Raw genomic sequence first — 26,801 nt, 5'->3', positions numbered from 1 at the left:
TTTCCAAGAATCCCATGCCCTAACCCTTCTCCTGTTAAAATAAGTCATCCCGTAGACTGTGTAAAGCTGTGTAGAAATGATCGGTTTGTCTGATTAAAAAGACCGATGGACTGTTTTCATCGGACAAACCGATCGTGTGTGGGCTCCATCAGTCTTTCTTCCATCGGTGTAAAAAAATAGAACATGTTTTAAATTTTTCCTATGTATAAAAAACCGATAGGAAATTCCGATTGTCTGTGTGGAACTCCATCGGAGAAAAATCCACGCATGCTCAGAATCAAGTCGACGCATGCTCGGAAGCATTGAACTTAATTTTTTTGGCATGTCGTAGTGTTTTACGTTTTGGCACGGTCGGAATTTAGTCTGATAGTGTGTATGCAAGACTGATGAAAGTCAGCTTCATCGGATATCTGACTAAAAATCCATCGGATTTGATTCCATCAGAAATCTGATCGTGTGTACACGGCTTTATTGCATCTGGTGTGAATGAACTGGTGCTTGGGTGACTGGCGCATCTGTACTAAAAGAATAGAACCAGTTAACACCAGAAGCCCCTACGGGGGTAGCGCCACAAGCACAGAACATGTACAGAACAGTTTTGGAGACGTAATATGTACAGTATGTGAAACTGCAACTACCGGGGCAACTGACCTCCATTTTACTTTCTGTTTTTCTCTTTCATAGAATTATAAGAATAATATTATTATCAATACACAATGAACCCATTTCTTTATTATCACACAGATTTTATTTTAGTTAAAGAAACAAATGAAAAAACAACAGTTTGACAACATTTTAATATTTATAATCCTGGAAGAAACAAAAGAATGAAAAACAAACTGAAAATTGATGCACAAAATAAACAATTACTAAGTTTATTAAATATATGGCCTCCTTTACATGGGCCTACTTAAGGGTATACTCGTATGTTCTCCGACAGCTCTCCTCCACCATCCACACTACATTCTCCGACAGCTCTCCTCCACCGTCCACACTACATTCTCCTACAGCTCTCCTCCACCATCCACACTACATTCTCCAACAGCTCTCCTCCACCATCCACACTACATTCTCCGACAGATCTCCTCTCACCATCCACACTACATTCTCCGACATCTCTCCTCCACCATCCACACTACATTCTCCGACAGATCTCCTCCACCATCCACACTACATTCTCCGACAGCTCTCCTCCACCATCCACACTACATTCTCCGACAGATCTCCTCCACCATCCACACTACATTCTCCGACAGCTCTCCTCCCACCATCCACACTACATTCTCTGACAGCTCTCCTCCTACCATCCACACTACATTCTCCGACAGATCTCCTCCACCATCCACACTACATTCTCCTACAGCTCTCCTCCACCATCCACACTACATTCTCCGACAGCTCTCCTCCACCATCCACACTACATTCTCCGACAGATCTCCTCTCACCATCCACACTACATTCTCCGACATCTCTCCTCCACCATCCACACTACATTCTCCGACAGATCTCCTCCACCATCCACACTACATTCTCCGACAGCTCTCCTCCACCATCCACACTACATTCTCCGACAGATCTCCTCCACCATCCACACTACATTCTCCGACAGCTCTCCTCCACCATCCACACTACATTCTCCGACAGCTCTCCTCCACCATCCACACTACATTCTCCGACAGATCTCCTCCACCATCCACACTACATTCTCCGACAGCTCTCCTCCCACCATCCACACTACATTCTCCGACAGCTCTCCTCCACCATCCACACTACATTCTCCGACATCTCTCCTCCACCATCCACACTACATTCTCCGACAGCTCTCCTCCACCATCCACACTACATTCTCCGACAGCTCTCCTCCCACCATCCACACTACATTCTCCGACATCTCTCCTCCACCATCCACACTACATTCTCCGACAGCTCTCCTCCCACCATCCACACTACATTCTCCGACATCTCTCCTCCACCATCCACACTACATTCTCCGACAGCTCTCCTCCCACCATCCACACTACATTCTCCGACAGATCTCCTCCACCATCCACACTACATTCTCCGACTGCTCTCCTCCCACCATCCACACTATATTCTCCGACAGATCTCCTCCACCATTTACACTACATTTTCCGACATCTCTCCTCCCACTCTCCACACTACATTCTCCGACATCTCTCCTCCACCCTACATTCTCCGACAGCTCTCCTCCACCATCCACACTACATTCTCCGACATCTCTCCTCCCACCATCCACACTACATTCTCCGACAGATCTCCTCCACCATCCACACTACATTCTCCGACAGCTCTCCACCATCCACACTACATTCTCCGACAGCTCTCCTCCACCATCCACACTACATTCTCCGACATCTCTCCTCCCACCATTCACACTACATTCTCCGACAGCTCTCCTCCACCATCCACACTACATTCTCCGACAGCTCTCCTCCACCATCCACACTACATTCTCCGACAGCTCTCCTCCACCATCCACACTACATTCTCCGACAGCTCTCCTCCACCATCCACACTACATATTCCGACAGATCTCCACCATCCACACTACATTCTCTGACAGATCTCCTCCACCATCCACACTACATTCTCCGACAGCTCTCCTCCACCATCCACACTACATTCTCCGACAACTCTCCTCCACCATCCACACTACATTCTCCGACAGCTCTCCTCCACCATCCACACTACATTCTCCGACAGCTCTCCTCCACCATCCACACTACATTCTCCGACAGCTCTCCTCCACCATCCACACTACATTCTCCGACATCTCTCCTCCACCATCCACACTACATTCTCCGACAGATCTCCTCCACCATCCACACTACATTCTCCGACAGCTCTCCCCCACCATCCACACTACATTCTCCGACAGCTCTCCTCCACCATCCACACTACATTCTCCGACAGCTCTCCTCCCACCATCCACACTACATTCTCCGACAGATCTCCTCCACCATCCACACTACATTCTCAGGCAACTATTCCATCTTTTTGCAGTAGCTTCTCCTGCCGGCTCCTCTCAATGTGTTTATGAAACCAATAATCTTTGTAATTTTCTATAAGTGTGCTGTTTCCCCATTGACCATCAGTGGCCAATTCTCATGGACTGTCGATGTAAATATTGGACTTACTCAGTACTGTTTTATATGAGAACCACGTTCCTTTCATTTATTCTTTATGTCTATATATCTGTCAAACCACACCCCTAAAAACTCAAATATTTTTCTTATACCCCCGATGTACTGTGATGAGAATTATACACCACTTGTCTCTATCTGACCCCCTCCCTAGGAGAATATGAGGCTTGTGGGGGTAACATGTATTCCCTTGTTATGTCCCATCATCAGACTATTCACCTGTATGAATTTTATGGGGTCCAACAAGGTCCTTTTTGTGAATGAAACATTTCCCGCACCCTGAACATGAATAAGGGTGCTCATCTGTGTGCTTTTTTTGGTTTCTCACAAGTTCCTTTTTCTCAAAGATTTCCCGCACTCTTTCAACAAGCGAAAGGACACTCAGTAGTATGAAGTTTTTCTGGTGTTCAACAAGTTGTTTATTTTGCAATTAAAACATTTCCCACACGCTGAACATAAATGAGGACGCTGACTAGTGTGAATTCTATGACATCTACGAAGGTCATTCTTTGCATTGAAAGGTTTCCCTCACTGTGAAGATGAAGAAGGACGTTCACCCATGTGAACTCTCTGGTGTTTAACAAGGTGTTCTTTTCCAGTGAAAGATTTCCCGCACTCTGTACATGTATAAGGGCGCTCTCCTGTGTGAAGTTTCTGATGTTTAAAAAGTGATCCTTTTGTGGTGAAAGATTTCCCGCACTCTGAACATGAATAAGGGCGCTCTCCTGTGTGAACTCTTTTGTGATGATTGAGGTCTCCTTTCCAAATGAAAGATTTCCCACACTCTGAACATGAATAAGGGCTCTCTCCTGTGTGAAGTTTCTGGTGTGTAAAAAGTGCTCTTTTTGTGGTGAAAGATTTCCCGCACTCTGAACATGTATAAGGGCGCTCTCCTGTGTGAAGTTTCTGGTGTGTAAAAAGTGCTCCTTTTGTGGTGAAAGATTTTCCGCACTCTGAGCATGAATGAGGACCTATATCCGTGTGACTTTTCTGATGGAAAAATAGGGCTGTTTTGTAAATGAAACTTTTCTCGCACTCTGAACACGAATAAGGACGCTCACCTGTGTGAAGTTTCTGGTGTTCCAAAAGTGTTCCTTGTCTGGTGAAAGATTTCCCGCACTCTGAACACGAAAAAGGACGCACGCCCGTGTGAACTCTCTGGTGCCTTAAAAGTGTTGCATGTCTGGTGAAAGATTTGCCGCACTCTGAACACGAATAAGGGCGCTGACCTGTGTGAATTTTCTGGTGATCAACAAGTTGTTTTTTCTCACTAAAACTTTTCCCGCACTCTGCACATGAAAATGGACGCTCACCTGTGTGATTTCTCTGGTGTACATCAAGGTGTCTTTTCTCACTAAAACTTTTCCCGCACTCTGAACATGAAAATGGACGCTCACCTGTGTGAATTCTCTGGTGTACATCAAGTTTTCTTTTCTCACTAAAACTTTTCCCGCACTCTGAACATGAAAATGGACGCTCACCTGTGTGAATTCTCTGGTGTACAACAAGTTGTCTTTTATCACTAAAACTTTTCCCACACTCTAAACATGAATTAAGACGCACACCTGTGTGGATGCGCTTGTGTCGTACAAGGAGTGATGACCATGAGAAAGATTTCCCGCACTCTGAACACAAATAAGGGCGCTCACCTGTGTGAATTCTCTGGTGTTCAACAAGTTGTCTTTTCTCACTAAAACCTTTCCCGCACTCTGAACATGAAAATGGACGCTCACCTGTGTGAATTCTCTGGTGTACATCAAGTTTTCTTTTCTCACTAAAACTTTTCCCGCACTCTGAACATGAAAATGGACACTCACCTGTGTGAATTCTCTGGTGTACAACAAGTTGACTTTTATGACTAAAACTTTTCCCACACTCTGAACATGAATTAAGACGCACACCTGTGTGGACGCCCTTGTGTCTTACAAGGTGTGATGCCGATGAGAAAGATTTCCCGCACTCTGAACATGAATGAGGACGCTCACCCGTGTGAATTTTCTGGTGCCTACGAAGGTATTTGTTTTTAGTGAAAGATTTCCCGCACTCTGAACATGACAATGAACGCTCTCCTGTGTGAACCTTCTTATGGCTTGAAGAAGATATCTGGGGATTGGATGGATCTGGTGATCTGTCAGCACTGTGAGAACTTGGAAGGACATCTGAAGTCATAGTATGGGATTTATCAGAAGGTTCCTCAGGATTAGAAGGATCTATTGATCTTAGATGGACATCTGAACTCATAGTATGGGATTGATAGACATCTGAGGTCATAGTATGGGATTCCTCAGAAGGTTCCTCAGGATTGGAAGGATCTGATGATCTAACCAACCAATCAGAGGTGACTTTGGGAGAATATTGTGGAATGTCGGTATCTTCTGCCTTACAATCTGGAGATATAATAAGATGTCCCTCCGATGGATTTATATTCCCGAAACACCGTCCATCTGCTGGAAAGCAATATTTAATAGAAGTCATATCTGTTCTCATACATCTTGTATTCAGAAGTCATAGATCTGTGTGTAGCTTTCAAAACGTTCCCAGAGATCTGGCATTGGATTGGGTGCAATTATAACAGAGAACTACAAATACAAACCAGATCAATGATACAAAACACCCAAATCATACTAAGCAATAGTATTTATGTATTGATGACAAGTTTATGGTGAAGAACGGGGATGAGCTTCGTGTTCGTGTCGAACATCGTATGTTCGACCGTTCCTCGAATAACGAACGTTACGGGCCGTTCGCGCCAAATTCGAGTGGCGTGTCGCGGCCTATAATTCACTGCGGCATCGCAGTGCATTGCTGGCTGATGATTGGCCAAGCATGCACTATGACCCACATGCTTGGCCAATCACAGCTTGCAAAAAACGGAGAGCCATAATTGGCCAAAGCCAGGGTGGCTTTGGCCACTTATGGCTCAGGAGGTTTAGTACTCGCCCCACACTATATAAGGCCGCCTCCCTGGCAGCCTTCTGTAGTGTGTTGCGGTGGTTTACAGAGACGACAGAGAGAGAGAGTGTCATTTATTGCAGGTAGATAGAGCAGGCAGGCTAGTCAGTTAGAGTTACAGTGTGTAGAGGATATATATGCATCCCAGGTGTTGTGTAGGTCTAGGGCTAGAATTATTGCTCTCGCTCTAACGATCGCGGCGATACCTCACTTGTGTGGTTTGAACATCCCTTGTAACGAGCTACAGAGGAGGTCTAGGGCTAGAATTATTGCTCTCGCTCTAACGATCGCGGCGATACCTCACTTGTGTGGTGTACACATCCCTTGTAATAGAAAAAAGCATGACAGATCCTCTTAAATATGAGATCTGGGGTCAAAAAGACCTCAGATCTCATATTTCGACTTAAATGAAAAAAAAAAAAAAAAGGAAATTTTGTCATTTGAAAAAATGAAAACAAAAAAATGTCTCTTTAAGATGCATGGTCTCTTTAAGATGCGAGTGAGGGCATCTTGCCCTCACTCGCATCCCCACACAGCAGGCAGCAGGACCCAATCGCCTCTGCCGCTACCGACGGCTCCGGTAAGCGGCGGAGGGCGCGGGAGAGCGGCTGGAGGCGGGGGCCCCTCTCCCGCCACCTATAACGGCGATCTCGTGGCGAATCCGCCGCGGAGACCGCCGTTATCGTAAACACGACTGCTCATGCTAAAGATGAATACTTTGGTTGTGGCAGCAGCTGCTGCCGTTACCGAGATATCCATCTTTAAAAACAGGACGTATATATATATATATATGAGCAGGTCATTAAGTGGTTAATGCCGCGTACACACGACCGTTTTGCGGGTTATAAAAATTTAAGTTTTTAATGGTCTATAAAAAACGAAGTTTTTTTCAACCCGATTATTGTTAAACTGGCCTTGCCTACACACGATCGTTAAAAAAAAAAAAAAATGCTCTAGCAAAGTGCGGTGACGTATAACACGTACGACGGTAATATAAAGCGGATGGCGCCACCCTTGGAGCTGCTTTTGCTGATTTTGTGGTAGTAAAAGACGATTCGCGCCTTTCAGTCAGTGGTGAATGTGCTATCTCCATAACGAGCGCTCCCGTCTCATAACTTGCTTCACGTCGTTAAAGCCCACACACGACCATTTTTTACGACGTTAAAAACGACATGACACATCGTAAAAAAATGCTCTGGAGCCCACACACGATCGGTTTTAATGACATAAAAAAAAAAACACGTAATTTTTTACAACCCGAAAAACGGTCATGTGTACGCGGCATTATACTTAGAGAAATAACATTAAAATGTGAACTGTTTCTGAATTTAGTGTTTATGACTTACTTGTGTCCTTACGTAGAGAAGATTCCTCCTGTTTACTTTCCATAATCATCTCCTTCTCCTCCATAGACTGCCGATCTCCACTCACCAACCTCTCTTCTTCTTCCTCTTTATGCTCAGCTTTGATGTCTTTCCGTTCTTCATTCTAAATTGTAGAGATGATACAATATAACATCTGGAAACACCGCTGCCAATAATAAGAGATGACACAGAAGAATGTCCTCATATAGAATTATTTTTGCCCCGTCCCATCTACCTGATCATTCTCTGTATAGTTCTGATCTTCCCGTGTAGAATCCTGGGAATACAGAGGACAACCCTCCTCCATAGACTGCTGATGTCTGGTCACCAACCTCTCTTCTTCTTCCTCTTTAATCTCAGCTTTGATGTCTTTCACTTCTTCATCCTAAACCCCAAAGATGATAGAATACATTTATAAAACAAGATGATCAGATTACATATAATATCATCTAATAGCTTACAATACATTTTTAGGTCTACATGCTCAGTTCCATCTACCTGATGATGGTGGGGGATGGTGTGATCTTCCTGTGTGGAATCCCGGGAATACAGAGGACCTCCCCCTCCCATAGACTGCTGGGCTCCACTCATCGACATTTCTTCTTCTTCCTCTTTAATCTCAGCTTTGATGTTTTTCCGTTCTTCATTCTAAATTCCAGAGATGATAAAATATAATATCTGGAAACACTGCTGTCAATAATAAGAAATTACATAGAAGAATGTCCACTCATAGAATTATTTTTGAGTTATTTTTGTCCAGTCCCATCTACCTGATTATTATCTGTATAGTTGGCATCTTCCCGTGTAGAATTCTGGGAATGCAGAGGACAACCCTCCTCCATAGACTGCTGATCTCCACTCACCAACATCTCTTCTTCTTCTTCTTCTTTATCCTCAACTTTGATGTCTTTCAATTCTTCACCCTAAACCCCAAAGATGATAGAATACATAAAAATAAAAAAAAAGACCAAGAGATTACATAGAATGTCCACTCATAGCTTAGGATACATTTTTAAGGTCTACATGCTCAGTCCCATCTACCTGATCATGGTGAGGGATGGAGAAATAGACAGTGACATCCTGACACCTTATAGGAACCTGACACACACAATGATACAGTCACCATCCAGACACACCCCTTGTCTGTTACTGGATAATGTCCCAGAATTCCCGGCACTGCTCAACTCTCCTGTCAGCACTACCCCAAGACAGCTTTATGACAGTTGGATACATGGCTCTATATTTAGGATGTATCTGATCTAGAAACCAGAGGCTCTGGATGCACAGTTGGATAAATGGCTCTATATTTAGGATGTATCTGGACTATAAACCAGAGGCTCTGGATGGACAGTTGGATAAATGGCTCTATATTTAGGATGTATCTGGTCTATAAACCAGAGGCTCTGGATGGACAGTTGGATAAATGGCTCCTTATTTAGGATGTATCCGGTCTATAAAGCAGAGGCTCTGGATGGACAGTTGGATAAATGGCTCTATATTGAGGATGTATCCGGTCTATAAACCAGAGGCTCTGGATGGACAGTTGGATAAATGGCTCCTTATTTAGGATATATCTGATCTATAAACCAGAGGCTCTGGATGGACAGTTGGATAAATGGCTCTATATTTAGGATGTATCTGGTCTATAAACCAGAGGCTCTGGATGGACAGTTGGATAAATGGTTCTATATTTAGGATGTATCTGGTCTATAAACCAGAGGCTCTGGATGGACAGTTGGATAAATGGTTCTATATTTATGATGTATCCGATCTATAAACCAGAGGCTCTGGATGGACAGTTGGATAAATGGCTCTATATTTAGGATGTATCTGGTCTATAAACCAGAGGCTCTGGATGGACAGTTGGATAAATGGCTCTATATTTAGGATGTATCTGGTCTATAAACCAGAGGCTCTGGATGGACAGTTGGATAAATGGTTCTATATTTAGGATGTATCCGGTCTATAAAGCAGAGGCTCTGGATGGACAGTTGGATAAATGGCTCTATATTGAGGATGTATCCGGTCTATAAACCAGAGGCTCTGGATGGACAGTTGGATAAATGGCTCTATATTTAGGATGTATCTGGTCTATAAACCAGAGGCTCTGGATGGACAGTTGGATAAATGGTTCTATATTTAGGATGTATCCGGTCTATAAACCAGAGGCTCTGGATGGACAGTTGGATAAATGGTTCTATATTTAGGATGTATCCGGTCTATAAACCAGAGGCTCTGGATGGACAGTTGGATAAATGGTTCTATATTTAGGATGTATCCGGTCTATAAACCAGAGGCTCTGGATGGACAGTTGGATAAATGGCTCTATATTTAGGATGTATCTGGTCTATAAACCTGAGGCTCTGGAATAAAACTCCTCTTTAATCTCAGCTTTGATGTCTTTCCGTTCTTCATTCTAAATGCCAGAGATGATAAAATATAACATCTGGAAACACTGCACTAAGAAATTACTGTAGCGCCTGTGTACTTTCAGTCCAGGTGCTATGTTAAATTTAGAGGGGGATGAGAGAGTTTCTTTGCTCTTATCCGGTTAGTTTATGTAAATTGGGTCTCTGCCAGGCTGGGCTGTCCTGTGGTTTCATTCTGTGTTCCAGAGGTGCTTTTCCACCTTGGGGTGACAGATGGCGCCGGAGGGGTCCAGGCCAGAGCGCCTTCTTACCAGCAGCCAATCAGAGGGGGTTTTCCCTCGCGGGGCATGCTGGGGGAGGGTAGATCTTGAGAAGACGCCATTTTGTAGGGTCTCTATCTTTTCCTGGTTCTGGGTGCGGCACCCACCTTTAGGGTGTGCGCACATCACGGGCCCCGGCGATATGGCCTACCAGGCCGGGGCGCACGTGCTACGAGATGTCCTTGGTTCCGGGACCATGTTAGCCTGGAGCAACTGAAGCTATGGCGGGGCCCCAGTGATCTACTGTGTTCCCAAATTTCTGCGGAAGATCCCAAGCGAGTTGTGCTGTTCGGTGGGGAGTCAGTCTGAGGAGAGCCCGGAGGCAGGCAATCCAACAGGGCCTAGACAATCCATCGGGGATCAAGGTGACCGGACATTGGGAGTTTGTCTTTTGGCAACCTGTCAGTCGGTGACCTGCAAACTAAAAGCTACCTGAGGGAGATTCAGGCACCATTATTATTGAGAAGGACTCACTTCACTAACTGCGTTCTAGAGCAAAGGGCCTGTGGTAGAGGTTCTACTCCTATCTTTATTTCTACCAAGTCTGTGGCAGAGACTTGTTCCTTCTCAAGGTTGTACCCTGGCTGCCAGGTCGGTGTGAGAGGCCTGTCCAGGTACACTATACCCACTCCGACTGGAGTGGCGACGAAGTAAAAGTGCCGCTGGAAGCAGGACTGCTTCTGTGTTTTTCAGGCCTGAATTTGCAATTCTCCTTTTCACCCATCTTTCTCTATCTACCTCAAGTTCATTGTTGCCGTGTTGGGCAAGAATAAAAGCACAGAAAACGACACCCTGCTGTTTGGACATTTCGTCATTGCTCTCATCATCATCATTACCCCTTGACGCTCACAAAGGTAACACGCCATTCCTATTCTATCCAGCGACTCCTTCAGGGGTGAGCGCTACATTACATAGAATAATGTCCACTCATAGAATTATTTTTGAGTTCTTATTGCCCAGTCCCATCTACCTGATTATTATCTGTATAGTTGGCATCTTCCCGTGTAGAATTCTGGGAATGCAGAGGACAACCCTCCTCCATAGACTGCTGATCTCCACTCACCAACATCTCTTCTTTCTCTTTAACCTCAACTTTGATGTCTTTCACTTCTTCACCCTAAACCCCAAAGATGATAGAATACATTTATAAAAAAAAACAAAAAAAAAACAAGAGATTACATAGAATGTCAACTCATAGCTTAGAATAAATTTTTTAAGGTCTACGTGCTCAGTCCCATCTACCTGATAATGGTGAGGGATGGAGTGACCTTCCTGTGTGGAATCCCGGGAATACAGAGGACAGGGACATCTCTCTGTTGGGTTCTTCCCATTACTGAATCCATCTGTAGGAAACACACACACTGACTGAATACATTGTTTCTATGTGTTTATCAGATGATGGGGGATCTAGGTGGACCCTCCGTACTGCTCTCTCCTTTACAATAAAGTCTCCTCTTACCCGGTGATGTGAGGGGCGGCTGATTCTCTATCATGACGTCCTTGTAGAGATCCTTGCGTCCTTCTAAATACTCGCACTCCTCTATGGAGAAATAGACAGTGATATCCTGACACCTTATAGGAACCTGACACACACACAATGATACAGTCTTGTATCTGGTCTATAAACCACAACAGACATCACAGTGATAATGGAAGAAGAGGACGGAAATTACGGGAGTTACTGGGTGTAAATATAAAATAATATCTTATTACCTCCTCTATGGCTAGTTCCAGCAATGTCTCCTCTCGACTTCCCTTCAACTCGTCTTTTACCGGGAACTCCCAATTTATACTCCTATATCACTTCCTGTCTTTGTCTGACATCACTTCCTGTCTTGATCCTACATCACTTCCTTTCTGTGTGTTCCAAGTGAGATCGCCACCTTGTGTTGAATATAAATACTGCAGTATACGTTATGTTTCATCAGTGTCCCCTCTGCCTCCTGGTCCATTCCTCTATTATGTTACATCCATGATTACACATGTAGATTATATCTCAGATACAATCCAGACAATAATAAAATAAAAACTATTCTTTTTTTTCAAATATAAATCTTTATTATGTTTTTTTCAGGAATGAACAAGGTCAGCATACTATAGCAGTATTACTGAATACGTGGTCCTAAAAATAATAAACATGTATTTACAAAAAGGTATATAGCATAGGTTAGACTGTACATATAACAACTCAAAGCAAAAGTATCCCCCTGTCTCACTGCTACAGTAGCCTGGATTTCCTACTTCTCATCATCTTATTGTAGCGCCCTGCTCCTGATGAACAGGCGCTGCTTTAAAATTAGTGGGGGTCTGAGCTGTTATTTGGCTCAGACCAGATTCATTAAGGACAATTTAGCCTATGTTCTAGCCATGGCTATGCTGGGAGTATCCACTATTGATCGCCTGGGGGTGTTATTACCATCCCAGGCCAAGGATGGCAGCAGCTAGTTCATGGTCCATTGAGTGTCCCCCTCAGCAGCGAATCAGTGGGAGTGGTTGCCCACTGTGCATGCTGGGGAGGGGTACTTAAGGGACAGACGCCATTGGTGCGGGGATCGTCCGTTCGTGCCTCGTGGCCCACCTGGCCGGGGGCGCGCGTAGTGAATCCTAGTTTTGGTACCACGTTGGCCCGGGGCTGCGGCTTCGTCTGGTGGGTCCAGTAGTCAGACTGGGGCCCATACTGCTGAGGTGATCCTGTGCTGTCCGTCCTGCGGGAGGAAGCCACTTGATGAAGGCAACCAGGGGAGGACCTATCCCGGTAAGGACCATGCAAGAGGCTGGTACCTTAGGAGAAGGCCTGGAAGCTTCATTGAAGGATGCACCATACACCGAGCTGCCTGACAGTGTCATCTGTTGGGTCTAAAAGTTCTATTAAGAAAACCTAAAGAGATCCGGGTGCTGAATCCTGTGGCAGAGGATTCCGGACCAAAGTGTCTGGTCAAGAAAGGAAGGTCTGTGGCAGAGACTGTAGATTAGTTTGTGTGCCATCCCGGCTGCTAGGCCAGTGAGAGGGACCTATCCGGGTGAGCAATACCCACTCTGGCTAGAATGGCGACGAGAACTGTTTGCTGGAAACAGGAGTGTTTCCTTACTTGTGACTGTGCACCTGAACCTACCTACCCTTCCACCCCTCACTCCTCTTTTTTTTCTACTAAAGTTCTCCCAAATAAATCCAAGAGAAAAGAGGTGCATTGTGTGGACATTGAAATTCTTCGGACTCTTTCACCCTGGACAGCGAGAATAGAGGTAACGTGTCACCCAAAATATAACCTGCAGCTCCTGCGAGGGTAGTGCTACATTATATAACAAAACACCCCTGCTTCATTCCTTGTACTTTAACAAAAAAAATAAAAAAAAATAACAAAAAAAGGGAAGAGAGGTAGAGGTTCAAAGATGGCGCCTGTATATATATATATATATATATATATATATATATATACTAATTCCGTCTACACCACACATCCACTGCGTCCCGTAGCCTAAATTAATATCAGTGCTTTATGGCCCTAAGAGGGTCCATGTCGTTTTATATACCTCCTGTCTGTCCGTCGCCGTTAATATCAAGTCCTCCATCCTTCTGATATCTTCCACCTTCCTCAGCCACAATGCTGTGGTCGGTGGATTCAACAGTGGGCATGTTGGAGAACAGAGACAGTAGCTGTCAAATTAGACATGAAGTTGTGGTCCACTGGTTGCTAGCCACTGATCTAAAGCTTGGTGTAGTGAGGGAGTGCCACCCCATTGTTGCGCCCTTGACGGCTGCCCCTACTTCTCACCCCTTCTTCCGGGTCTGCCCTTACCGGTTCTGTTCTCCCACTGTCTGGCTGCCGTATTATTCCCTTTTCACTTGTTCTTAGCAATAACATGTTCTCCACTTCACCCTATGTGTGCATAACCGGCCCTGTTCTTTGCTATAAGCCACGTACCACCTTGCACCCCTTTGTGGTAACTTCAGACCAGATGTTTGAACAATTAACAACTTTACTGGACACACTTCAACATTACAGTCCAAGCTGTAACAACAGTCCCACTCTAACTAACTAGTCCCAGGCTACCCAGAGCATACCTTCCCAGGTAATAGTCCATGGTCTGGAAGTATCCTAAAAAGAAAATGTGTTTCCTGTCCATCCACCGGATAATTCTATGTCTCTTCTGTCGGATGAGTTGGTCCTGCAGAGAAACTTTATTTGAAGTAAAGCTAAAATAGATTGGGATGGTCTAGAAAGACATCTATTGTCTCTAATGCAAGAGTTTTTTGTGTACAACAGCGGGACTCAGACTATATGTGCAGTTCCAGAGCAAAGGGATCCTGGCCAGATTGTAGTTGTAACGGGAGGGCCCATGGAACCCAGAAGCTCTTGGAAAGTTTGAGCCAGAAAAATATGGACATTCAGAATATGTCTTGGATTACTTTAAAATGGGTCTGTAATGCTTATCCTCAATATCTCCCAGGAGTGACTCATTCTAGAGTGACTGCTCTGCATCTAATTGTGGCTTGTACTAATTGACCCTGTAATTCTGTGAAGGTGTATTTATGATAATGTGTTTTGTAAGTTAGCAGACAGCCAGTCTGGGAAACGTAAAGCTCATGTGTATAAATCATCAGCTCTAGTTAATTAGCTCATGTAAATTAGGTCAGGTCTCAGAGTCATTTTGTTTGCTAAGGCAGTGGTCCCCAACCTTTTTGGCACCGGGGACCGGCTCCGTGCAAGTAAATTGTGCCAAGGCGTGGGGGGTCGGCGCAGGTTTTTTCGTGGGCAATTTGTCAGGGCAATGGCTGGTGTTAGTGCTTCAATCATCCCAGCACCAAGTTTATTATGGTGTCACCTCTATGGTTCTCTCTTCTGGGTCGCGGCTGCACCCCCGTGTAGAGCAGCCTTTGCGGAACTGTAAGTAAAGACTGAACAGCGGTGCGGGCAATGAGAGATGACGTAATCTCTCTGCCCAGTCACCGCACCGCTGACAATTTACTTGTCTCCTCCGCGGCCCGGCAGCAGAGGCGATACGGCCCGGCGTTGGGCCGCGGACCACAGGTTGGAGACCTCTGTGCTAAGGGATGTATTGTTAGGTAACCATTATGTGATGTTGTGGGTGGATCCGGGTCATAGTTCAGTATTCTCAAGTGTATAAAAAAGGGACTGTTTCCTTCTAATAAAGTCATTCCTGCTTGAACCCCAAACAGAGCTGTGTCTCGTTAATGGGGGGAATTATTCTTATGGGTCTTGTTCGCCTGACTGTGGGGTGTCAGTAGCTGCCTTGTGTTCGGAAAGGGAATATCCTAAACGGCGTTAACCCCTTTCGTATTTGGGGTGCCGTTACAGTAGTTATGGGCAGGCTTCCTGCAAACGGAAATATCCCTCGTGAGACAGAAGGCCTAAGACAGGATGAAGAACCAGGAGAAACCTTATTCATGAAACTCTCCTGCCTCTAGAGCTTAGAGAGAGAATATTCAAATAACCAGCCTCAATACCTATAACTCTCCAGCCAATCCTGGAAAGGAGTGTCCAGGGGATAAATAATCTGAAGGCCTGGAGAACTGGATTCTCTCTCCATAGGAGGGTTCAAAAGCCTGAGGGACTTCAGCCCTAAGCCAGCCCATGGACAATGCAGCTGTTCTAGAGGCATCATCGGTGGACCTGAATGGACCTTGTTAGAAGCTGATTGCAGGACCTCAACACAAGGGATCATGACTGTCTCACTCACTAGACTGTGTCCAGAAAAGCTGAAAGGTGGCAGCTGTCCTGGGGACTTGTGTTCTAGAGATTGCACTGGATACCAGCAGTTTTGCCTTGATGTAAGGCAACCAGATTCCAAAGGGACTTACCTCATGGTCCCCAGCTGTAAGGCATTGGACTGTCCAACACTCACAGATGTTTATGGAGAAGACTGTCTTCTAATTGCGAAGTACTAATCGTTTTCCGAGAATCCTATACCCTAACCCATCTCCTGTTAAAATAAGTAATCCCGTAGACTGTGTAAAGCCGTGTACACATGATCGGTTTGCCTGATGAAAAAAGACAGATGGACTGTTTTCATCGGACAAACCGATCGTGTGTGGGCCCCATCAGTCTTTAAATAGAAATAGAACATAAAAATAGAACATGTTTTAAATGTTTCCTATGGATAAAAAACCGATAGGTAAATCCAATTGTCTGTGTGGAACTCCATCGGAGAAAAATCCATGCATGCTCAGAATCAAGTCGACGCATGCTCGGAAGCATTGAACTTCATTTTTTTCGGCTTGTCGCAGTGTTTTACATCACCGCGTTTTGGGACGGTCGGAATTTAGTCTGATAGTGTGTATGCAAGACTGATGAAAATCAGCTTCATCGGAAATCCGACTAAAAAATCCATCGGGTTTGATTCCATCAGAAATCCGATCGTGTGTACACGGCTATATTGGAGCTGGTGTGAATGAACTGGTGCTTGGGTGACTGGCGCATCTGTACTAAAAGAGAAGAACCAGTTAACACCAGAAGCCCCTACGGGGGTAGCGCCACAAGTACAGAACATGTACAGAACTGTTTTGGGGACGTAATATGTACAGTATGTGAAACTGCAACTACCGGGGCAACTGACCTCCATTTTACTTTCTGTTTTTCTCTTTCATAGAATTATAAGAATAATATTTTTATCAATACACAATGAACCCATTTCTTTATTATCACACAGATTTTATTTTAGTTAAAGAAACAAAATGAAAAAAACAACAGTTTGACAACATTTTAATATTTATAATCCTGGAAGAAACAAAAGAATGAAAAACAAACTGAAAATTGATGCACAAAATAAACAATTACTAAGTTTATTAAATATATGGTCTCCTTTACATGGGCCTACTTAAGGGTATACTCGTATGTTCTCCGACAGCTCTCCTCCACCATCCACACTACATTCTCCGACAGATCTCCTCCACCATCCACACTACATTCTCCGACAGATCTCCTCCCACCATCCACACTACATTCTCCGACAGCTCTCCTCCCACCATCCACACTACATTCTCCGACAGCTCTCCTCCACCATCCACACTACATTCTCCGACAGCTCTCCTCCCACCATCCACACTACATTCTCCGACAGCTCTCCTCCCACCATCCACACTACATTCTCCGACAGATCTCCTCCACCATCCACACTACATTCTCCAACAGATCTCCACCATCCACACTACATTCTCCGACAGATCTCCTCCACCATCCACACTACATTCTCCGACAGCTCTCCTCCACCATCCACACTACATTCTCCGACAGCTCTCCTCCCACCATCCACACTACATTCTCCGACAGATCTCCTCCACCATCCACACTACATTCTCCAACAGATCTCCACCATCCACACTACATTCTCCGACAGATCTCCTCCACCATCCACACTACATTCTCCGACAGCTCTCCTCCCACCATCCACACTACATTCTCCGACAGATCTCCTCCACCATCCACACTACATTCTCCAACAGATCTCCACCATCCACACTACATTCTCCGACAGCTCTCCTCCCACCATCCACACTACATTCTCCGACAGATCTCCACCATCCACACTACATTCTCCGACAGCTCTCCTCCCACCATCCACACTACATTCTCCGACAGCTCTCCTCCCACCATCCACACTACATTCTCCGAAAGATCTCCTCCACCATCCACACTACATTCTCCGACAGCTCTCCTCCCACCATCCACACTACATTCTCCGACAGATCTCCTCCACCATCCACACTACATTTTCTAACAGATCTCCACCATCCACACTACATTCTCCGACAGATCTCCTCCACCATCCACACTACATTCTCCGACAGCTCTCCTCCCACCATCCACACTACATTCTCCGACAGATCTCCTCCACCATCCACACTACATTCTCCAACAGATCTCCACCATCCACACTACATTCTCCGACAGATCTCCTCCACCATCCACACTACATTCTCCGACAGCTCTCCACCATCCACACTACATTCTCCGACAGCTCTCCTCCACCATCCACACTACATTCTCCGACAGCTCTCCTCCACCATACACACTACATTCTCCGACAGCTCTCTTCCACCATCCACACTACATTCTCCGACAGATCTCCCCCCACCATCCACACTACATTCTCCGACAGATCTCCTCCACCATCCACACCACATTCTCCGACAGATCTCCTCTCACCCTCCACACTACATTCTCCAACAGCTCTCCTCCACCATCCACACTACATTCTCCAACAGCTCTCCTCCACCATCCACACTACATTCTCCGACAGCTCTCCTCCACTATCCACACTCCATTCTCCGACAGCTCTCCTCCACCATCCACACTACATTCTCCGACAGCTCTCCTCCACCATCCACACTACATTCTCCGACAGATCTCCTCCCACCATCCACACTACATTCTCCGACAGCTCTCCTCCACCATCCACACTACATTCTCCGACAGATCTCCTCCCACCATCCACACTACATTCTCCAACAGATCTCCTCCACCATCCACACTACACTCTCCGACAGCTCTCCTCCTCCATCCACACTACATTCTCCGACAGCTCTCCTCCACCATCTACACTACATTCTCCCACAGCTCTCCTCCACCATCTACACTACATTCTCCGACAGCTCTCCTCCCACCATTCACATTACATTTTCAGGCAACTTTTCCATCTTTTTGCAGTAGCTTCTCCTGCCGGCTCCTCTCAATGTGTTTATGAAACCAATAATCTTTGTAATTTTCTATAAGTGTGCTGACCACCGGTGGCCAATTCTCATGGACTGTCGGTGTAAATATTGGACTTACTCAGTACTGTTTTATATGAGAACCACGTTCCTTTCATTTATTCTTTATGTCTATATATCTGTCAAACCACACCCCTAAAAACGCAAATATTTTTCTTATACCCCCGATGTACTGTGATGAGAATTATACACCCCTTGTCTCTATCTGACCCCCTCCCTAGGAGAATCTGAGGCTCGTGGGGGTAACATGTATTCCCTTGTTATGTCCCATCATCATGAGTATTCACCTGTATGAATTTTCTGGTGTCCAGCAAGGTCTTTTTTGTGAATGAAACATTTACCGCACCCTGAACATGAGTAAGGGTGCTCATCTGTGTGCTTTTTCTGGTTTCTCACAGATTTCCCGCACTCTGAACATGAATAAAGACCCTCCCCTGTGTGAATTCTCTGGTGTATAACAAGGTCTCTTTTACGAATGAAGGATTTGCCGCACTGTAAACATGAATAAGGACGCTCACCCGTGTAGATTCTCGGATATTCAAAAAGTGAAGCATTTCCCGCACTCACCTGTGAGAATTTTCTGTTGTATAAGGAGATGTTCTTTCCTAATTAAACATTTCCCACACATTGAACATGAATAAGAGTGTTCACCTGTGTGTATTATCTGGCGTATAATATGTCTTTCTTTTTGAAGGAAACATTTGCCGCACTCTCTTAACAAGGGAAAGGACACTCAGTAGTATGAAGTTTTTCTGGTGTTCAACAAGTTGTTTATTTTGCGATTGGAACATTTCCCACACCCTGAACATAAATGAGGACGCTCACTAGTGTGAATTCTAGGACATCTACGAAGGTCATTCTTTGCATTGAAAGGTTTCCCTCACTTTGAAGATGAATAAGGGCGCTCTCCTGTGTGAAGTTTCTGGTGTTTAAAAAGTGATCCTTTTTGGATGAAAGATTTCCCGCACTCTGAACATAAATAAGGGCGCTCTCCTGTGTGAAGTTTCTGGTGTTTAAAAAGTGATCCGTTTGTGGTGAAAGATTTCCCGCACTCTGTACATGAATAAGGGCGCTCTCCTGTGTGAAGTTTCTGGTGTGTCAAAAGTGATCCTTTTTGGGTGAAAGATTTCCCGCACTCTGAACATAAATAAGGGCGCTCTCCTGTGTGAACTCTATTGTGTTGATCAAAGTTTCTTTTGTGAGTGAAAGATTTCCCGCACTCTGAACATGAATAAGGACGTATATCCGTGTGACTTTTCTGATGGTAAACTAGGGCTGATTTCCGAATGAAACTTTTCTCGCACTCTGAACACGAATAAGGGCGCTCACCTGTGTGAAGTTTCTGGTGTAACAAAAGTGTTTCTTGTCTGGTGAAAGATTTCCCGCACTCTGAACACGAATAAGGATGCATGCCCGTGTGAATTCTCTGGTGTCTCAAAAGTGTTCCTTGTCTGGTGAAAGATTTCCCGCACTCTGAACAAGGGAGCTCACCTGTGTGAAGTTTCTGGTGTTCAACAAGGCCGTTTTTGTGAGGGAAACTTTCCCTGCACTCTGAACATGAAAATGGACGCTCACCTGTGTGAATTTTCTGGTGTACAATAAGTCGTCCTTTATCACAAAAACATTTCCCACACTCTGAACATGAATAACGATACACACCTGTGTGGACACTCTTGTGTCGTACAAGGTGTGATGCCTGAGTGAAAGATTTCCCGCACTCTGAACATGAATAAGGACGCTCACCTGTGTGAATTCTCTGGTGTTTAACAAGGTCTTTTTTGTGAGAAAAACGTTTCCCGCACTCTGAACATGAATAAGGATGCACGCCCGTGTGAATTCTCTGGTGTATCAAAAGTGTTCTTTGTCTGGTGAAAGATTTCCCGCACTCTGAACAAGGGAGCTCACCTGTGTGAAGTTTCTGGTGTTCAACAAGGCCGTTTTTGTGAGAGAAACTTTTCCCGCACTCTGAACATGAAAATGGACGCTCACCTGTGTGAATTCTCTGGTGTACAATAAGTCGTCCTTTATCACAAAAACATTTCCCACACTCTGAACATGAATAACGATACACACCTGTGTGGACACTCTTGTGTCGTACAAGGTGTGATGCCTGAGTGAAATATTTCCCGCACTCTGAACATGAATAAGGACGCTCACCTGTGTGAGTTCTCTGGTGTATAACAAGGCCTTTTTTGTGAGAAAAACGTTTCCCGCACTCTGAACATGAATAAGGACGCTCACCTATGTGAGTTCTCTGGTGTTCCGTAAGCTGAGCTTTGTGAGAGAAATTTTTCCCGCACTCTGCACATGAATTAAGATGCCCACCTTTGTGGACTCGCTTGTGTCGTACAAGGTGTGGTGCCCGAGAGAAAGATTTCCCGCACTCTGAACATGAATAGGTACGTTCAGCCGTGTGAATTTTCTGGTGCCTACGAAGGTTTGTGTTTTTAGTGAAAGATTTCCCGCACTCTGAACATGACAATGAACGCTCTCCTGTGTGAACCTTCTTATGGCTTAAAGAAGATATCTGGGGATTGGATGGATCTGGTGATCTGTCAGCACTGTGAGAACTTGGAAGGACCTCTGATGTCATAATATGGGATTCCTCAGAAGGTTCCTCAGGATTGGAAGGATCTGATGATCTAACCAACCAATCAGAGGTGACTTTGGGAGAATATTGTGGAATGTCGGTATCTTCTGCCTTACAATCTGGAGATATAATAAGATGTCCCTCCGATGTATTATTATTCCAGAAACACCGTCCATCTGCTGGAAAGCAATATTTAATAGAAGTCATATCTGTTCTCATACATCTTGTATTCAGAAGTCATAGATCTGTGTGTAGCTTTCAAAACGTTCCCAGAGATCTGGCATTGGATTGGGTGCAATTATAACAGAGAACTACAAATACAAACCAGATCAATGTTACAAAACACCCAAATCATACTAAGCAATAGTATTTATGTATTGATGACAAAATGTGGACAAAAAAGTGTAGCGCTCTGATACAAAAAAGGTATGACAATAAAATCAAAACCATTGTTGCGTGGTCAATATGCAACAATATGAAATGCACATGTATATGAAAACACAAATGTCATAACCATATATGTAAATGTCCAAAATGAACCAAGTGATGAGTGAATACAAAGTTCAAAATTGAAGGGTGAGATGAAATCTTCCAAAAATAAATAAGTGAATATAAGTGAATTTCCAAATGAAGAAATATCCCGTCACCAGTGTGGATGCAGGCTTACCGGAACGTGTGGACTCTGCGAAATGTATATTTCCAGAGTCGATCAGGATTGGTATAGACTGGAAACCACGGTGTGGAGTTGCTTCAGGAAGGGGTCAGCGAATGATCTTAATACAATGACCTAGGGAGAACTGGAAGGTCTCTCGCTCAGGGAATGCAGGAGATGGTCATCCGTTATTAAAGGTCACCTTTATTTTATTCGGACTTCACTTTCCAGCCATCCTCCACAGTCAATATAATCATTTCAATTTGCCATATAAAGCTTTTTAATTGGAACGGCAGCTCCTGTCATTTTTCAAAACCGTCAGAAAAAATAAATAAAGATATTTTCCTTGCAAGATGGCAGCTTGGAGGTCCTCTGTACACTGAGTGTCCTCCGAAATCCTACTTCCTGTTTATGTGATTGGCCTGGTTATGATTGACAAGGTTATGGTGAAGAACGGGGATGAGCTTCGCGTTCGAGTCGAAGATCGTATGTTTGACCATTCCTCGAATAACGAACGTTACGGGCCGTTCGCGCCAAATTCGAGTGGCGTGTCACGGCCCATAATTCACTGCGGCATTGCAGTGCATTGCTGGCTGATGATTGGCCAAGCATGCACTATGACCCGCTTGCTTGGCCAATCACAGCTTGCAAAAAACGGAGAGCCATAATTGGCCAAAGCCAGGGTGGCTTTGGCAAATTATGGTTTAGGGCAGTGGTTCAGAACCTTTCTAGTGCCGTGACCCCTTGATAAAATTTCCCAAGTTGTGGGGACCCCTAACAGTAAAAAAAAATTCGGAGCATGGGTTGTCAGCACCCAAGGCAAGACAAGTAATTTGCGCTCCCCCAGCCCACGGACATTTAGCGATCCCCGAGTCTCTTCCACTCATACAGTATTCAAACCTCTTTTTCCCCATATCCCTCGCTCTAGCCGTCTTTCTTGTTCTGTCTCTTATCTCTAAAGCCTCGTACACACGACCGAGGAACTCGATGGGTGAAACACATCGTTTTCCTCGTCGAGTTCCTTGTTAGGCTGTCGAGGAACTCGACAAGCCAATTTTCTCCATTCCCGTCAAGGAAATAGAGAACTTGCTCTCTTTTTGGCTCGTCGAGTTTCTCAACAGTTTCCTAGACGAAAATGTACACACGATCGGTTTCCTCTGCAAAAAAAAATTCTCAGCAAGTTTCTTGCTGGTTTTTGCAGAGAAACTCGGTCTTGTGTACGAGGCCTTATTCTTTCTCCCCCTTTTTCTTTGTTCCTCCCCCTGTTTTCCTCTCCTTTCCATGTATTCTCTATTGTTTTTTTGTTTTTTTTTACTCCTTGGTGGGGGGGCAGAATTAGTAGCATTGCTGGAACAGAGTTGGGATGAGTGGCAGTGCTGGGGGGAGTTCTGATCAGCCAACTTAGTTGCTCTTGATTAAGGTTGTCTGCTGATCTGAGAGCTGTAGTGGGGACTTTTAATGGCAACTTTAATCACGATTAGTGTTACTCACTGTGTCTCCGACTTTGTGGTGTCCTGTAAAAGTGACACCAATGCCAAAATCAGGAGATAGGGTCTCCTCCAGCCCCTCCTACTTCACATTCCTCACCAGTCAGCTGACCACTAGTCTCTGCCCCCCACCCATGATGTGGACGGCTGAAAAGAGGCTGAGTGGGTGGCCAGAGGCTCCAGGAACAGCCCAGCTGGGCAGCCGCAAAAAGGCTGGGAGAGTGGTGTGGGCTTCAGAAACAGCCCAGGATTCGGTGACCCCTGGCAAATTGTCATTCGACCCCCAAGGGGGTCCCGACCCCCAGGTTGAGAACCACTGGTTTAGGGGGTTTAGTACACGCCCCACACTATATAAGGCCGCCTCCCTGGCAGTCTTGTGTAGTGTGTTGCGTTGGTTTACAGAGACGAGAGAGACAGAGAGAGAGACAGAGTGTCATTTATTGCAGTTAGATAGAGCAGGCAGGCAGGCTACTCAGTTAGAGTTAGGCCCCGTACACACAAGAGGATATCCGCTGGAACCGGTCTGCCGGACCGTTTCCAGCGGATAAATCCTCTGGCGGATTTGGATCTGATGGCTGTACACACCATCAGATCGAAATCCGCGCGGAATACATCCGCGGTGACGTGACGCGACGCTGGAAGGTAACTACTTCCACGCATGCGTCGAATCATTACGACGCATGCGAGGGAGGGGAGCGGACGGACTGATCCGGTGAGTCTGTACAGACGACCGGATCAGTCCGCTGGACTAGATCCCAGCGGATAGATTTTGTAGCATGCTACAAAATTTTTATCCGCTGGGAATCCATCGGCTGGATTTTTATCCGCCGGGAAATGTCCGCTCGGGCCTACACATGACCGGATCTATCCGCTGGAACTGATCCGCGGATCAATCCCAGCGGATAGATCCTCTAGTGTGTACAGGGCCTTACAGGCCCAGATTCACAAAGGAGATACGACGGCATATCTCCAGATATGCCGTCGTATCTCTGAGTTGTGCCGTCTTATCTATGCGCCTGATTCTTAGAATCAGTTTCACATAGATTTCTATTAGATCCGACCGGCGTAAGTCTCTTACGCCGTCGGATCGTAACTGCATATTTACGCTAGGGGCGTGTACGCTGATTTACGCCTAGAAATACGCAAATCAGCTAGATACGCGAATTCACGAACGTACGCCCGGCCGACGCAGTACAGATACGCCGTTTACGTTAGGCTTTTCCCAGCGTAAAGTTACCCCTGCTATATGGTGGCGTACATGCGGCGTACCAATGTTAAATATGGACGTCGTTCCCGCGTCGAATTTTGAATATTTTACGTTGTTTGCGAACAGAAGGAGACAACAGGAAGTGAGAGGAAATCTACCCCTAGGAAGGGAAATTCTCATCTGTAAGAGGTGTCTCCTGTCCACTGATGCTTTATCACCAATCCTCTAAAAAACCCAAATTTTCCAAAAAAACATTTGTCATTGGGACAGAAAGTGAGGTGCAATCTTCTGAACAGATGCACACAGACAGCAAAACAAATGTTACAGGGGTGATAACCCTTCTCTATGTTTTCCGAAAAGTACACACGACCATTTTTTACGACGTTAAAAACTACAACGTTAAAAACGACATGAAAAATTAGAGCATGTTCTAAATTTTTAATGGCCATTTTTAACGTCGTGAAAAATGCTCTGGAGCCCACACACGATCGTTTTTAATGACATTAAAAAAAAAGTCATTTTTTACAACCCGAAAAACGGTCGTGTGTACGCGGCATTATACTTAGAGAAATAACATTAAAATGTGAACTGTTCCTGAATTTAGTGTTTATGACTTACTTGTGTCCTTATGTAGAGAAGATTCCTCCTGTTTACTTTCCATAATCATCTCCCCCTCCTCCATAGACTGCTGATCTCCACTCACCAACCTCTCTTCTTCTTCCTCTTTATCCTCAGCTTTGATGTCTTTCACTTCTTCACCCTAAACCCCAAAGATGATAGAATACATTTATAAAAAAAAGATGATCAGATTACATAGAATATCATCTAATAGCTTACAATACATTTTAGGTCTACATGCTCAGTTCCATCTACCTGATGATGGTGGGGGATGGTGTGACCTTCCTGGGTGGAATCCCGGGAATACAGAGGACCTCCCCCTCCCATAGACTGCTGATCTCCACTCATCGACATCTCTTCTTCTTCCTCTTTAATCTCAGCTTTGATGTCTTTCCGTTCTTCATTCTAAATGCCAGAGATGATAAAATATAACATCTGGAAACACTGCACTAAGAAATTACATAGAAGAATGTCCACTCATAGAATTATTTTTGAGTTCTTTTTGCCCCGTCCCATCTACCTGATTATTATCTGTATAGTTCTGATCTTCCCGTGTAGAATCCCGGGAATACAGAGGACAACCCTCCTCCATAGACTGCTGATCTCCACTCACCAATCTCTCTTCTTTCTCTTTAATCTCAACTTTGATGTCTTTCACGTCTTCATCCTAAACCCCAAAGATGATAGAATACATTTATAAAAAATAAAATAAGAAAACAACAAGAGATTACATAGAATGTCAACTCATAGCTTAGAATACATTTTTTAAGGTCTACATGCTCAGTCCCACCTACCTGATGATGATGAGGGATGGTGTGATCTTCCTGTGTGGAATCCCGGGAATACAGAGGACGGGGACATCTCTCTGGTGGGTTCCCATTACTGGATCCATCTGTAGGAAACACACACACTGACTGAATACATTGGGCCAGATTCAGGTACATTGGTGTATCTTTGTGCCCGCGTAGCGCATCTCATATGCGCTACACCGACGTAACATTGAGAGGCAAGCTTTGTATTCACAAAGCATTTGCTCCCATATTTACGCCGGCTTAACGTAAATGGGCCGGCGTAAGCCCGCCTAATTCAAAGTAGGCAGGTAGTGGGCGTGTTGTATTAAAATGAATCGTGACCCCATGTAAATGCATGGCCGCACTAACAGCGCATGCATGCTCAGAATCACGTCACATATACTCCTTAAGATACGATGGCTCAATGCGTACGACGTAAACGTAACCTACGCCCAGCCCCATTCACGTACGACTTACGTAAATGACGTAAAATAGAACGGCTGTTCCGACGTTTTCGACGTCCATACCTTAACATGACTTACCCCTGGTTTATGAGGGG

General features: G+C 44.9%; 3 protein-coding genes across 3 annotated transcripts in view; all 3 read right to left on the bottom strand.

The window, feature by feature from the left end:
- Positions 1-11,277, bottom strand: part of LOC120909985 (zinc finger protein 345-like) — a 32,171-nt gene extending 20,894 nt beyond the window's left edge. Inside the window, exons 1-2 of the mRNA XM_040321791.1 lie at positions 11,140-11,277; positions 8,251-8,403 (exon numbers count right to left, since the gene is read on the bottom strand). Of these exons, the coding sequence (XP_040177725.1) occupies positions 8,251-8,403; positions 11,140-11,238 (252 nt within the window). The 5' untranslated portion in view covers positions 11,239-11,277. The remainder of the gene's footprint in view (positions 1-8,250; positions 8,404-11,139) is intronic.
- On the bottom strand, positions 3,071-11,541 carry LOC120910044 (zinc finger protein 883-like). The gene is made up of 4 exons (XM_040321896.1): positions 11,412-11,541; positions 7,716-7,865; positions 7,463-7,604; positions 3,071-5,611 (listed from the first exon to the last, which is right to left on the bottom strand). Exons 2-4 carry the CDS (start codon positions 7,785-7,787, stop codon positions 3,693-3,695), a joined length of 2,133 nt encoding a protein of 710 aa, XP_040177830.1. The 5' UTR covers positions 7,788-7,865; positions 11,412-11,541; the 3' UTR covers positions 3,071-3,692.
- Positions 11,542-18,720: 7,179 nt separating this feature from the next.
- Positions 18,721-25,573, bottom strand: LOC120910021 (gastrula zinc finger protein XlCGF26.1-like). Its single transcript, XM_040321857.1, has 3 exons — positions 25,452-25,573; positions 21,651-21,666; positions 18,721-21,587 (listed from the first exon to the last, which is right to left on the bottom strand). The coding sequence occupies exons 1-3, from the start codon at positions 25,513-25,515 to the stop codon at positions 19,778-19,780; spliced, it is 1,890 nt and encodes a 629-aa protein (XP_040177791.1). The 5' UTR covers positions 25,516-25,573; the 3' UTR covers positions 18,721-19,777.
- Between the last annotated feature and the right edge of the window lie 1,228 nt (positions 25,574-26,801).

The sequence above is a fragment of the Rana temporaria genome, chromosome 8 (assembly GCF_905171775.1).
Source record: "Rana temporaria chromosome 8, aRanTem1.1, whole genome shotgun sequence".
NCBI lineage: Eukaryota > Metazoa > Chordata > Amphibia > Anura > Ranidae > Rana > Rana temporaria.
Note: the sequence above shows the minus strand (reverse complement) of the source record. Positions and strands in the feature narration are given on the sequence as shown.

Coding starts and splice junctions, on each gene's coding strand:
- LOC120910044 (XM_040321896.1), bottom strand. CDS start 7,787: ATGGAGGAGGGTTGTCCTCTGTATTCCCAGGATTCTACACGGGAAGAT. Junction 7,605..7,715: donor ACTATACAGAGAATGATCAG/GTAGATGGGACG, acceptor TCTACAATTTAG/AATGAAGAACGGAAAGACAT. Junction 5,612..7,462: donor TTCTCTACGTAAGGACACAA/GTAAGTCATAAA, acceptor ATTGCTTTCCAG/CAGATGGACGGTGTTTCGGG.
- LOC120910021 (XM_040321857.1), bottom strand. CDS start 25,515: ATGGAGGAGGGGGAGATGATTATGGAAAGTAAACAGGAGGAATCTTCT.